General features: G+C 52.9%; 1 protein-coding gene across 1 annotated transcript in view; it reads right to left on the reverse strand.

Moving 5' to 3' along the window:
* Positions 1-14980, reverse strand: part of TBC1D2B (TBC1 domain family member 2B) — a 48337-nt gene that overhangs the window by 14666 nt on the left and 18691 nt on the right. The window contains exon 3 of the mRNA XM_081831899.1: positions 12269-12434. Coding sequence (XP_081688025.1) covers positions 12269-12434 — 166 coding nt within the window. The remainder of the gene's footprint in view (positions 1-12268; positions 12435-14980) is intronic.

A 14980-nucleotide genomic window follows, 5' to 3' on the forward strand; every position in this document is an offset into this window, starting at 1 on the left:
TCCCAAATGTACATATTTCAGGTCAATTTCTCCACCTACATCTACAATGCCCAACGTGTCCGACAGACACAGGCCACGTCCCCAACAGAGGGGAGGCGCCCCACCCCCGATAACAGATCAGTTCTTGGGATAGACAAGCCCATCAGGAAACATTCTCGGAAGTGATAAAAAGCAGAAATAACCGGAAGGGGCCTGTAGATGAGACGGGGAGCCGTGCCAACAGTCCTGGGGCCGCCACAGCCCCCGGGAGCGGGAGGTGGCCACATGGGCCCCCCGGGGCTCCGGGAGCGACCAGCCGGCCAACACCCGGACCGTAGCCCCAAGCACTGATTTTGGACTTCTGGCTCCAAGTGTGGGAGAATGAATTTGTGCGGCTTTCAGGCTCTCGTTTGGGGTAATTTGCTGTAGCAGCCGGAGCAAACGGAGCCCCGTGGCCGCGGGAGACCCTTCCTCGTCCCTGCATAAGCCCCGGCCGGCACGCAAGTCTGGAACCTCATGTCTACGGTTACAGCGGTTTCACCGCCGCTAGAATGACGTGGGAACGTGGTCACAAAGGCCCTCTGCCACTGCCCGTCCACCGCACGTGGACAAACGCGTGCACCGTCCTTCCGCTTCGAGACACGTACAGCAACATCTACGACAGCGTGTCCCACCTCAAAAACCCCATCGGAGTGGAAATCCTCTCAGCGGTGAAGCTCCAGGCAGGGGCGGCCGGGGTGGTGCCCCACGCCCGACAGACACACCCCGCATCCAGGCCCCACCCTGGGCCCCCACCCCGGGCCCCTGCCCCTGCTCCACCTCCGCTCAGTGCCTGGGCTCCTGGCACACGGACCTGGGGACTCGGGAAACCCTGTTCTCACGGCCACCGCCTCGCATGCGCTTCAAGACCTAAGTCAAAACCCGCCGTCCTGCAGAGCCTCCCCCTCCACATCTCCGTGCACCCGGGGTGGGGGGGCAGTGACCACTGGCTCCGCCCTCAACGGCAACGTGAGGCCCCACCCGCCGCCCACCCCCGATGGCAGCGAGCGGCCAGCTGTGGTCTGCGGGCACCCTCAGCCCCATCCTGCGTGGAGGGCACGGGAGGGCACACAGGTGATTAGGACGATGCCAGGCTGCACGGCCGGGGCGGTCCTCCAGAGCGTGCTTCTCAAGTGTGGGCGGCGATCCCGGCAGGCCACGAGGTCAAGGACTCCCAACATCAATCCTGAGGGTCGTGCCGAGCATGCCGTCCAGGCACCAGCAGAGAAAACACTATCTTACCAGATGAACACTGACATCCTATGATATTTCTGTCTGGGTCTCATGTGCTTCCAAGCAGCACGCATTTATGTGTAAGAGCCTACTATCTGCTGTGGGTTTCTGGGCAGGGACCGCACGGCACAAGTGCAGATGGGCACTGCGGGCCGCTCCCACGGGGCACGGCAGGTGCAGGGCCCTTCCCTTGTCAGGCCCTCCCTGCGTACGCTGGGCCACCCAGCACGCGCCCGGTGCTGCACGAAGTGCTGGGGACACACAGGGACACACGTGGGAGGTGGGGCCCCCAGGCCAGGACGCAGAAAAACATAACGAGCACCAGCGGTAGGACGGCTGTGGAGCAGCTCAGGGTGGGGGGCAGAGCAAGGCCGGGACTCCCCAGGAGAGACAACCCGCCCAGTAGAGGGACGGCCTGAGGCAGGGCCCGGGGGGAAGACAGTGTCTGAAGAGCTGAGAGAGGCCAAGCATGCCTGCAACATGGCTGAGCCCACGGGACCTCGAAGGCCAGGTTCAGAGCACGGCCTTCAACCGACGGCGATGAGGAGCCTCTGAAAGGCTTGCGGTACTGGGAAGAACAGATTTGGGTCACTGGGAGTGGGGTCCCTGCGACAGGAGGGTCCAGGACCAGCAGACGATGCAGACAGGGTCCCCCTCCCAGCCCCCAACTCCAAATACAACAGGCAGCAAGGGTCAGTCACACCCTTGGCAGCCTGGACGACGCACTGACGTCCTCTGAGTGCGTCCCATGCGTGCCAGGTGACCGACCACACTTTCCAGCCAGGCCTAACGGTCTGCAGTGGTTTCCGCGGGTGGGCGGGGCCTCCCGCCGCGGCGGCCCTTGTGATGCGTGGCCCCGGACACGGAGCGTGGGCCAGCCGAGGTCAAGAGAGCTGCCGGACGGGCGTGCTGAGCAGGCCCTCGCACGCCCCAGGGGCTGTCGGCCCCCCACCCTGCAAACAGTGCACCCTACACCTTAACATTCATCACAAAGAGTTTTTAAGAATTTTTCCAAGTCCTGCACTGAGGCTTTGGCACCTCGTCTTTCCTGCGTGGACAGAGCTGTGCCTGCAAAGACGACCCCAAATGAACACGTCACAGCTCCGGGTGCGGCCTCCCCGGGTTCACCAAACGTCTGGGTGCATGGTCCCAGCCAGCGAGACCGAAACAGCCCCCCCAGGATGGTTGGCCGCACGCACAAGTAACCTTTCCCACTGGGCCTGAGAGGCAAGAGGGAAGCAAGACCAAAGGGTCAAGGGCAGGCCTGGAAGGACGGGCAGGCGCTCCCAGCTGGCTTGGGGTCCATTGCCGCCGTCTCCCCGATGGGAAGATCCACCGCACCCATGGTCTCAGCAGCCGCGTCAGCAGGTCCGGCTCACGAGCAGCAGACAGAGGTGGGCAGCTCCTGTTCATGACCTCAGCCCTCACACCCACCAGCGAGAGGGCGTTTACACACATACGCACACACATGCCGGTTTACTAACGGAGAACACAGAGCTCAGAGAGGTTCGGTCACTGGCCCAGCACACACAGCTCCCAAGCAGCAGGGCTGGGTGCACAGAGCAGTGGCCGGGGTGGGACCAGCCCTGCATGGAGGGACAGCTGGACCCGGAGCTGCCGGTCACGCAGAACGCAGAGCTCAGCACCCATCGGCGGGCCCAGCCTCCAGGGCCGCGGAGCCACAGGGCGCTGCTCATGGCGGCCTGCACGCTCCTCACACACACACCTGTCTGGCCCACACCCTGCACATGCCCCGGGGCATGCGCTTACCGTGTGGCCCGGGTGCACGCTTCCCCTGCCTTGCCCATGCACACCTGGCCCCAGCCCTGAGCCTCTCCCGCACACGCGGGCCAGCCTGAGCTTCTCGGGAGAACGATTCTCTCACCTGAAGGGACCTTAATGGAAAGGTTGGTAAAAGCAGGAAACCATCCCAAAGGAACTGAACACAAACGCGGGAGCCTCTACAGGTCCTGAGTGGGCCGAGGCCTGGTCGTCGAGTCTGGGCTGCTGACCCCGGTTCCCTGGCATCTCTCCTGGGTCAAGTGCACCCACACAGGACATCATCTCGTTTGTCCAAACCTGTTTTGCTTCTTTTAAAGGTGGACCCTGGACTTAGGGTTGTGAAATAATCTACGTACAGTCTCTAGGTTGTTAACAACTCTCCCCGAGCGTGTCGCCCACATCCCAGGGGCAATTCTTCAGGGACTCACTTTTATCAAACTTCCCCCAAGTGCTCAACTTACTTGTCACAGAAAAAACAATTCCTCTTCATCCACACGGGCTTACTGTTCTGCTGACAGAACGACATGAAAATCTGGCACATCGAAAGCTCCCCAATTACGTTCTTACGATGGATAGGGGTGGGCAGCGGGGAAGCCTCGGGCTCCAACCAAGGGACCCCAGGTGCCTTGCTGCTCTCCCGCACGTCTGCTAGGACCTTGAGCAAGTCACCTTCCCGCTCTAAGCCTCCGCTACGTAGCCTGTTGCACGGACAGACGGTGTCTCAGCGGCTCCCCAGCATCTCCAGGAGCACAGAGTTCCTCCTCCGCACCTGCCCGGGAGCTGGACGAGCCGGACGTGCTGGCGGCTGGGGGCCCCGTGGGAGGATGCCCAGTGTGTGAAGGTCCCGGGGGAGCAAGGGTCCTGTGGCCGCACACCGTGGCTCCAGGGTCAGAATACGGGGACACAGGGGCCGACGGGACCACAGTCAGACCAAGGAGACGCCCACAGGTGGAGGAGGACCAGTGATGCTTCGACATGGGGGACGGCCCGGGCAGAGAGCAGCATGTGGAGAGCGGGCGGCCAGACGAGCAGGAGTGAGTCTCCCACGGGTGGGGTGCCCCGCCACACCCCATTCAGCTTCCCTGCACACCATGGCCGTATTTTCACCACTGACAACATGGGGAGAATGAGTTTCTTTGTTATACTGAATCCAGCCAGAAGGGTAAAAGGAGAATGGGGCCGCTGTGGGAAAGAATGTGTCCCCGCGTGTGCGTGGTTCCTGTGGCTGCCCCCACCCCAAAACCCCGTGGGAGCGGCTGGCCAACCGCAGGCAGCCGGTGGCCCAGCGGGAAAGCAGGGAGCCCCAGCCGCGTCCCCCCAGCACAGCCACGCTGAGCCAAGTCCCCCGGGCTCCACGGCTACCCCGAAGAGGAGCAGAAACACTGCGACTCCGAGAACTCCCCCAGCTCGGCCACAAGAAGGCAGCGGGGTGGCCCGGTTCCCGTCCTGCCTGAGGAGCTTGGAAGGGGCCGCTACGTCCCAACAGCAAGGAGAGCGCAGAACTACGGAAAAGCCAACACCTTCCTGGATCCACGAGGGACGGGGACGTGGGGCAAAGTGCTGTCCCCAAGACGTGAGAGACAGGCAGGAGAGCGCGGGAGGCCCAGCTTCCTGCAGGGGAGACTCAGCAGCGCACCCATGTGGGGCGGGACCCCGAACTGTGACCGGCAGTCGCCAGAGGCTCGTGCAGACCCCTCCGAGGGCAGCAGACCCAGGGCACTGGGTCCCAGGGGCCCCCAAGGTACTGTGAGGTTTACCTCCAGGAGCTCAGCCAGAGAAGGTGGGGAAAAGTCCCCTCAGGCTTCTGGCAGGGAGACAGGAAGCAACCAGTTTTAAATTCTCCAGAGCACTCTGCTCTTGACAAGGCTTGCCCTCAGGGGAACCTGGTTAGCCAGAGCCTCACTGACCTGGGCCCAGGGACCCCCAGCTCTGGCCCCCCTTGCCATCCTGGCCACCTACGGGGGAAAAGACAGAGAAACCCTTGTGGGTCCACATACAGTGGCCAGGGCTCACCTGTCACAAGACCACAGAACACCTCCCTCCACACCTCACCACCACCCACCTAGAGGCCGGCCTGCAGCCTTCCTTTTCCCCGGTACGTCCTGTCCAGCTATCAAGAAAAAGGGACAAAGTTGGGGCGCCTGGGTGGCCCAGTCATTAAGCGTCTGCCTTCGGCTCAGGTCATGATCCCAGGGTCCTGGGATCGAGCCCCGCGTCAGGCTCCCTGCTCCGCGGGAAGCCTGCTTCTCCCTCTCCCACTCCCCCTGCTTGTGTTCCCTCTCCCGCTGTGTCTGTCAAATAAATAAAATCTTCAAAAAAAGAAAAGAAAAAGGGACAAAGCAAACCAACGTGATGTGGAGTGCATGAGCGGCAGTAGAACCAGACAAGGCAGGGACGCTGGAATCCTCAGACCAGGAAATTAAAACAACTCTGATTAACATGCTAAGGGCTCTAAGGGATAAAGCGTCCAGCACGCAAGGTCAGATGTGTGACATAAACAGAAAGACGGAGACCCCCAAGAAAGAACCAAAAAAAAAAAGACAGAAAAAAAACACCCCAAGGGAAATGAAAAGTGCCCCTGTTGGGCTTGTCAGTAGAATGGACACGGCTGAGCAAAGACTCTGTGAGCTACGGGACATGCCCGTAGAATCCGCGAAAGACAAGAGAAGGATAAATATTTGAATCAAGGAGGGTTATTTCCCCAAATTCATGTCAGGCATCCAACCACAGTTCCACGAAGCTTAGGGAGCACCAAGCAAAACAGAGGCCAAAAATCCCTTACCTTGGCACACCCTTCCCAAATTACAGAAAAATCACAGATAAGGAAGAAATCTGGAGAGAAGTCCAAGAAAACAAATGCGTGACCCGCAGAGGAACAAAGATAAGACCTGCATCGATGTCTTCTCAGCAACCATGCAAGCAAGATGTGAGTGGAGGGAGAAGCCCAACGTCCGGAGAGGAAACCACCACACTGGAACTCTGTACGCTGCGAAATTAGCCTTCAAGAGCGAAGGAGAAACAGGCTTTCTCAGATAAACAGCGAGGGCGCTTGTTGCTTGTAGACCTGTAAAAAAATGCTGCGTTCTTCAGCACGAAAGAAAACGATACAGATCAGAAACTCAGACCCAGCAAGAAAGAAGAAAGGAAGAGCCCGGAAGTCGGGACAGGGAGAGTAAAATACAGACCTTTACTCTTCTCATTCTGACTGATCTAACTTACAACAGCTCGTTCCAAATAATAACGCCAACGATGTTTGCTTCTGCGTGCGCACTGTGTATATATGCCCCGTGCACCCCCTTCTCCCAACAAAGCGACGGGGGCAGGAGCTGGGACAGCTTTGCTGTTACGAGGAACCCTCCCACTTGTGGGGCAGCACAGTGTGATTTTAAAGTGAACTTGGATTAGCAGTAAATGTGTTTCGCAAACTCCAGAGCAAGCGCAAAAAAAAAAAAAAAGCTAAAAAGGAAGTATAACTGATATACTAAGGAAGGAGAGAAAATGAAACCATATAAAATGCTCGATGAAAACCACAGAGACAGGGACGCCCAGCTGGCTCCACCACTGGAGCACGTGACTCTTGATCACAGGGTCATGACTTTGAGCCCCATGCTGGGCGTAGAGATTACTTAAAAAATAAAATAAAATAAAAGCACATGAGGCAGAAAAAGAGTGGGAGACAAAAACCAGGAACAAAGAAAAGGGCAACAAATGAAAAACAGTAACAAACACGTTAATCCAACTGCACCAAGAATCACCGCGAACATCAAAGGCCCACACGCACCAGTTAAGACAGAGGTTGTCAGGACCTAAGGGCATGTTGCTGCCTCCAGGAACCCACTTTAAATACACGCACACATAGATGAAACATAAAAGGAGAGAAATACGCTGTGCGAACAACACTAATCAAAAGAAAGCAGGAGCAGCTGTACAAATCTCAGAGCAGACCTCAAAGGAAGGGAAGTCATGAGGGATAAAGAAAGCATTTCATAACGAGAGAAGATCAATCCTCCAAGAACACAGCAATCCTCAACTCATACACCCTAACAACAAGAGTGTCGATAAAACCGTGGGACAAAGAGAACCAACCACCATAGTTTGAGACTTTAACACCCTCAGTCAGAAATGAAAGGACCCAGCAGGCAGAAAATCAGTAAGGACTTAGCTGACCTCAACCACCATCAATCAACTGGGTATCACTGATGTGAAGACAACTTTGTCCAACGACAGCAGAATGCACATTCCTCTCGAGCTCGTGTGGAGCATTCACCAAGACAGACCATGTTCCAGGCCACAAAACACAGCCCAACAAATTTCATAAAACAGAAATCCTATGTCTGCCTTCAGACCACAGTGGGATTGAACTAGGAATCAGTAAAAGAAACAACGAAAATCCCAAAATACATGAATAAACAACACACTTCTAAAAAAACCACACAGGTCAAAGAAGAAATCTCGAGAGAAATTTTAGAATGTTTTAAACTAAATGAAAATGATAATGCAACTTATCAAAGGTTGTGGGATGCAGCCAAAGCAGTGCTCAGAGGGAAGTGTATAGCACTGAATGCACACTGTAGAATGGAAGAAAGATCTAAAATCAATAATCTATATTTCCATCTTAAGAAACTAAAAAAAGGACAAATTAAATCCTAAAATAAGTAGAAAAAAAAAAGAAATAATAATTAGAGCGAAAACCAATGAAACTGTCAACACGAAATTAATAGAAAAAAAAAAAAATCAATGAAACCAAAGCTGGTCCTTTGAAAACATCAATTTAATAAGCCTCTAGCAGGATAAGAAAAAAAGAGAAAACACAAAGTACTAATATCAGAAATGAAATGGGACATCATTACAGATCCCATAGAAATTAAAAGGGTAATAAAGAAATACTATAACATAAACGTGGAGAACGTAGATGAAATGGACCAATTCCTTGAAAGACACAATCTGCTAAAATTCACACAAGGAAAAAAAAGATCTGAGTAGTCCCATATCTACTAAAAATACTGAATCAATAATAACCTTCCAAAACAGAAAGCACCAGGCCCAGATGGGTCCACTGGTGAATTCTACCTAGCATTTAAGGAAGAAATTATACCAATCCTGTCCAATCCCTTTCAGAGGATAGAAGCAGAGAGAATACTTCCTAACTCACCTATGAAGCCAGGATTCCCCTAATACCAAAATCACAAAAAGACATTAAATACAGGCCAAAGTCTCTCATGAACACAGATGCAAAAATCCTCAACAAAATATTAGCAAATCAAATCCAACAATATATAAAAAGAATTATACTTTACAACCAAGTGGGATTTATCCCAGCAATGCAAGACTCACTCAACATTTGAAAATCTATTAATGTAATCCATCACATCAAAATACTAAAAATAAATCACATAATAGGTTCATATCAGTAGATGCAGAAAAAGCATTTGACAAAATGCAACTCCCAATCATGATAAAAACTCTCAGTAAACTAGGAATAGAGGGAACTTTCTCAACTTGATAAAGACTATCTACAAAAATCCTAAAGCCAACATCATATTTAATAGTAAGAAACTCAAAGCTGTCCCACTAAGATGAGGTACAGGGCAAGGATGTTCCCTCTTACCACTCCTTTTCAACACTGTACCAGAAATGCTTGCTAATGTAATAAGGCAAGAAAAAGAAATTAAAAGCATACAAATTGGGAAGAAAGACAAAACTTTGTTCAAGATGACATGATCATCTGTGTAAAAACTCTGAAAGAATAAGCAAAATCTCCTGAAATTAATAAGCAGTTATAGTGACGTTGCAGGATACAAGATTAATATACAAAGGCCGATTGTTTTCCTATATACAGACAATGAACAAGTGGAATTTGAAATTAAAAACACAGTATTATTTACATTAGCACCCTTGAAAATGAAACACTTAGATGTGAATCTAAAAAAATATATATAAGATCTAAGTGAGGACTACTACAAAACTGATGACTGAAATCAAAGAGGAACAAAATAATGGAGAGATATTCCATGTTCGTGGGTAGGAAGACTTAATATCGTCAAGATATCAGTTCTCCAAAATTGATCTATAGATTCAATGCAATCCCAATCGAAATCCCAGCAAGTTATTTTATAGATATCAACAAGCTATTTCTAAAGTTTATATGGAGAGGCAAAAGACCCAAAATAGCCAACATGATATTGAAAGAGAAGAACAAAGCTGGAGGATGACATACTTGACTTCAAAACTCAGTATAAAGCTACAGTAATTAAGACAGTGTGGTGTTGGAGAAAGAACAAATACATCAATGGAAAAGAAAAGAGAACTCAGAGATAAACCCCCATAAATACAGTCCACTGATCTTCAACAAAGGAGCAAAGATAGTCTCTTCAACATATGGTGCCAGAACAACTGGACATCCACATGCAAAATCATGAATCTAGACACAGACCTTGCACTCTTCACAACAATCAACTCAAAATGGTCCATAGACCAAAATGTAAAATGCAAAACATCTAAAACTCCCAGAAGATAACATAGGAGAAGACCTAGATGACCTTGGGTGTCATGATGCCTTTTTAGATACAACACCAAAGACACAGTTCATGGAAGAAATAATGATCAACTGGACTTCATTGCAAGTAAAACCTTCTGCTCTGGAAAGACAGTTATCAAAAGAATTTGAAGATAAGCCACAGACTGGAATAAAATATTTGCAAAAGACACATCTGACAAAGGACTATTATCCAAAATATATAAAGAACTCTTAAAACTCACCAATAAGAAAATAACCCAGTTAAAAAGTGGTCCAAAGACTGGGTGTTATATAAGACTGATGAACCACTGAACTCTACGTCTCAAACTAATATATTATATGTAGATTGAATTTAAAGAAAGAAATTAAAAAAAAAAAAAGTGGCCCAAAGACTTTAACAGGCACCCCACCAGAGAAGATACAGGATGCCAAATAAGCATACAAAAAGATGCTCTGTGTCATATGTCACCAGGGAAATGCAAATTAAAACATCAGTGAGCCACCACCACACATCGAGAAGAATGGCCAAAACCTGGAACACCAAGAACACCACATGCTGGTGAGGATGCGGAGCTCATTTACTTATGGCTGGAATGCAACATGGTGTGGGCACTTTGGAAGACAGTTTGGCGGTGCATACTCTTACATACAATCCAGCAGTCATGCTCCTTGGCATTTACCCAAAGGAGTTGAGAACTTATGTCCACACAAAAACCTGCACATGGATGTCTACAGCAGCTTTGTTCATAATTGCCAAGCTTGGAAGCAACAAAGATGGACATCTTTGTTGTTCAGTGAGTGAATGGATTAATAAACTGTCTATATCTAGACAATGGAATATCATTCAGCACTAAAAGCAGATGAGCTGTCAGGCTGAAAAGACATGGAGGAACCTTATATGCATATTACCAAGTGAAAGAAATCCACGTGAAAAGGCCAATATTCTATGATTCCAACAAAATGGACATTCTGGAAAAAGCGAAACAATGGAGACAATGAACAGATCAGTGACGGCCAGTGGTGGGGCTGGGGGTGGGAGCAAGACAAATAAGCAGAGCATGGAAGATTTTAAGGGCCATGAAAAATCCTCCACGTGATACTGTAATAGACGGACACACGTCATCATACCTGTGTCCAGATCCACAGGACGCACGACAGCAAGTGTGACCCTAACACACATGACGGACCTTGGGTCAGTACAATGCATCAGCGCAGGCTGATCCTCGGTAAAAAATATACCACTCCGGTGATCATGGGGGTGGGATACACACGTGTGCGGAAAGGGATGTATAAAAAACCTCTATTTTCCACTCAATCTATCGTAAACCTAAAACTGCTCTAAAAAACTAAGTATTAAAAAAAGACAATTGGGGGGATCCTGGTGGCTCAGCTAGTTAAGCATCTGACTGTTGGTTTCGGCTCAGGTCATGCTCTCAGGGTCATGGGATCGAGTCCCGTGTGAGACTCACTGCTGGGTGTGGCGTCTGCTTGAGATTCTCCCTCTCCCTCTGCCCCTCCCTGCCGGCCCCCCACCTCCCTCTCTAAAGAAAAATAAAAAATAAAAGAACAAGATACTTCCATGCATGTCAGCCTGTGAATACCTTCAAGACATTAAAAGGAAAAAAAGGACAATGCACTTAAAAAGTGGACAAAGGATCTCAGGGGAGGTCTCTGCAGAGATCTATAAATGGCAATCCGCACATGAAGTCGCTCAGTATTATTAGTCACTAGGGAAATGCAAATCCCGACTACGAGACTCCACTTCACCGGGGGGATGGTGAGGACCGGAAAGACAGGGGACCGCAACCTGACCCACGCTGGTGGGGATGCGTGCATCCCCAGAAGGTCACGCCCAGAGTTACCGTCCGGCCCGGCAGGGCCACCCCTAGCGCGACCCAAGAGAGACGAAAACACGCCCCACAGAACCCATACCCAGTGTTCGCAGCAGCGCCATCCTAAGAGCATGGCCGTCGAGGGCAGAACGGACACACACACTGTGCTCTGCCCACAGAATGGAGACACGAGGGCCTGACCGAGGCTATGGTGCTGGAGGAGCCCGCAAGCAGGAGCCGGGCTCATCTCCCAGGGGCATTCACCAGAACCACGCCGGACAGGCAAAGCCGCGGAGACAGAAAGCGCATCAGCGGTCGCCGAGGGTGGCCAGGAAGTGGGAAGGGGTTGCTAGCGGGTACTAGGGTTCCTGTTCGGGGGATGAGAGTGTCCTAAAATTGGCTGTGGTGATGGCTACTTGGCTGTATGTACTAAAAACCACCGAACCGCACATTGTAAGTGGGTGAACGGTATGGTACGTGAATTATATCTCAACCAAGTATTTCTTACACACACACACACACTCAGCCCCGGGGGCCTGGGAAGGGGACTGGCCCCCTGGGAAGATGCTCCGGCTCCGCAGCCTGGGAGCCTTGTGACCTCGGACAAGGACTCTTCCCAGGCCAGTTTCTGTTTCTGCAACATGTCTTCCGTATGACCTAGCTCACAGAGTCAAGCGAGTGGAAACAAACCCCGGGTGTGAGCACGTCTGGCTCAGGACGAAGCGTGCAACAGACCCTCTACACGGGCTAAAGAAATAACCCAACACCTGAAAGGACCTTGTCAGCGACAGATGCAAGGTGCTTGCAGAATTTCATGCACAAAATTGTAACACGTTATCAGAAAGAACCCATGTTCAGTTTCATACGTTGCTTTCCAAAGACTCACTTGAGCTCAGTGCCCCACTGTTTGAAAGAGAAATTAATGGAATTTGGGTGCCCAGGGGCCGGCTGGTGAGCTGCTGCCTCTCCTACCAGCTCTCCGGGGGTGGCTTCCACAGCGAGGACATTCCTGGCTTTCTCTGCAGAAGCATCCGGATGTGAGCAAATGACATCTGAAAGACAGGCAAACAAAGGTCAGTCCTCAACGCGTCCATGTGGAACTCTGCATCCTACGTGAGACACGGACCCACGTGCAATCGGCCACAGGACAGGACCCATGGTCGCGTCGGCGTTCTGCGACTGTTTTCACCTAAAGCACCTCCATGTTTGTGAGGTGCTTCAAAGGCCCCAGGGCCGCGAGGGTGATTTTGGAAATCACCCAGGAAACGGGTAATATTACAGGTTCTTTCTTTGCATAAAACTCCCCATAATAAGAACTTCTTTTAACATTTGGAAAAAAATGTCCCCAGCTGCAAATACTTCATACTCTCCACAGTGGTATCCTCTCCCCGAGGGCAGGGGATGTCTGTAGAGGCCAGCCTGCCCTACACGTCCCTTTCACAAAGCGCCCCTACTCTGGCCGCATCGACCCTTACTCTCCCTGTGAAGCAAAATCAGAACAGCCTGCTGAGCATGGACACCGAGGAAAACTCGACTTCTCGTGGGAGAAGCGCCGGATCCGAGCGGCTCAGGACAGTGTCCGTGGAGGGCCCCGAGCGCCAGCAGGGGAACCAACCCCAACCACGGGCTCTTGCAGTGGAGGCGGGGCACCAAGGGACCAGGTAGCGTGGGAGGGGCTCTGAGAACCCGCGGGGAAAGCACACCGCGTGTGACGGGAAGAGGTGAGGGCTGTGTCCGTCGGGGGGAGCTCGGCTGCGGCCCAGAGCGGGGTCCTGAGTGGGAGAAGCAGAAGGGGCGCTGGGAGAGAGAAGATCCGATTCCCGATTCTTGGTTCGAATTACCACCCCATGGTGAGCACGGCGTACGGCCAATCACAAGAACACACATCTAGGAAGGACACGTAAAGTAACAGAAGGTCACGCAGAAGCAGGGAGCCCCTGGAACCCGGAGCCTGGGACCTCAGATGGAGCGGAGGGAGGACTCCACCCACGGCTCCAACCACGGCAGCTCCTCTCCCCTCCTTCAGACCGCAGCTCCCGAGATTTCACTTGGAAAGAGTTCCGATAAACAAAAAACAAGGTCAAACACTGGGAACCGGGTCCAGCCCCCCGGCCCTCGGAAGACAGACCCTGCACGGCAGGTGCCGTGACCATCCCTGCGAGGACGGGCGGCCAAGCTCGGGCTTCTCGAGGGCTGGTCCTCGCAGAGCTCATGGCGAAGCTCCACAGGCCCGGCCAGGACACGGGGCCCGGGGCTCCTGCCTGCTGCACGCGGGCCAGCCTCTCGAGAGCTTCTGTGGGGCTGGGGACAAGGTGAGTGGTGGCCCCACTGCGGGCGCCGACTATCAACCGCTCTTGCGAAGCCCCTCCTGCCCAGAAAACCCCAGGCCCTGTGGCTACCCTGGGCCGGGCTGCAAATCCTTCCTGGGGACGGCAAGGTGCAGGGGCCTGCTGGAGACAGGGAACCAACTGCCAGAACACACCGTCTCCGGAAGTTATTACTCCACGTGAAAAAGCAGCAATGCCCCAGTTTTGCCATTACTGTCATTTTGCCTTGTCTTCGGTTTTTAAATGACTGCGTGATCGTTCCTTAATTAGAAGCAAAGCGGCTGGTGTCTCCTCCCGTGTCCGCACATTCGCATTCAGGAGCCGCCTGGACGGGGACACAAACTAGGTCACAGCAGGGTTTCCCTGCAGTCCTGCCGGGAGCCACGGGAGCCGCCAGCCTCGGTTGGGAGACCGTCTGTGCTCAAGCCTGCTGGCATTCAAATGCTCTCTGCTCCTTTCCAACATTTTCAAACGCCACAACTCCGACGCGTCCTGACAGCAGGGCTCCCCGTCCTTTCCCGCTGCCTCGACCCGGCCAGGATGCTGGGCCGTCCAAGAAAGGGGGAAAACCACGGGAGAAGGCCCTTTCCACAGGCGGCACGGAACACGTCTCTGTGGGAGCCGGAGGACAGAGCGAGCTTAACAGGAAAACGTTTCTTTCCCCTTTATCAGAGTGAGTTTTAACCCAGATGGTGAAGGAGCGATCAGAGCTGGATGAGAATCTCCTAAGCGAGGGCAGAGTGCATGCCCAAGCACCAAAAAGGAGGGGCTCTCCAGGCCCCCAGCAGGCCGGCCCACGCATCCTACCTGGCTGTTCCCACCATGGGCATAAGCCTTGTGACCAGCAGCTAGCAGAGAAGGGGCTCATACGCACTGGGGAGCCGGACCACGGAAGAACAAAAGACGGAGCGATGGGGAGCCGGGGCAGGAGGCCCTATACTTCCCCGCAAGGCTCATGGGTCTCCCTTGTGAACTACCTCCCTTCGAGAGACCCCGGAGTCAGGTGGGGCCCACAATTGGCAGATGACTTCCCTCTCCTGCCTGTGCCACCCCCCACCTTCTGCAATCTGCCCAGACCCCAGCCTCTGCACCAACACGCACCCAGCTCACCTGCACCCCCTCCGCCCTCAGCATCACCCACCCAGCTCACCTGCACCCCCTCCGCCCTCAGCATCACCCACCCAGCTCACCCGCACCCCTTCCGCCCTCACCAACACCCACCCAGCTCACCCGCACCCCCTCCGCCCTCACCAACACCCACCCAGCTCACC

Source organism: Leptonychotes weddellii, chromosome 9 (genome assembly GCF_054177405.1).
Source record: "Leptonychotes weddellii isolate Sample4059 chromosome 9, ASM5417740v2, whole genome shotgun sequence".
Taxonomy (NCBI): domain Eukaryota; kingdom Metazoa; phylum Chordata; class Mammalia; order Carnivora; family Phocidae; genus Leptonychotes; species Leptonychotes weddellii.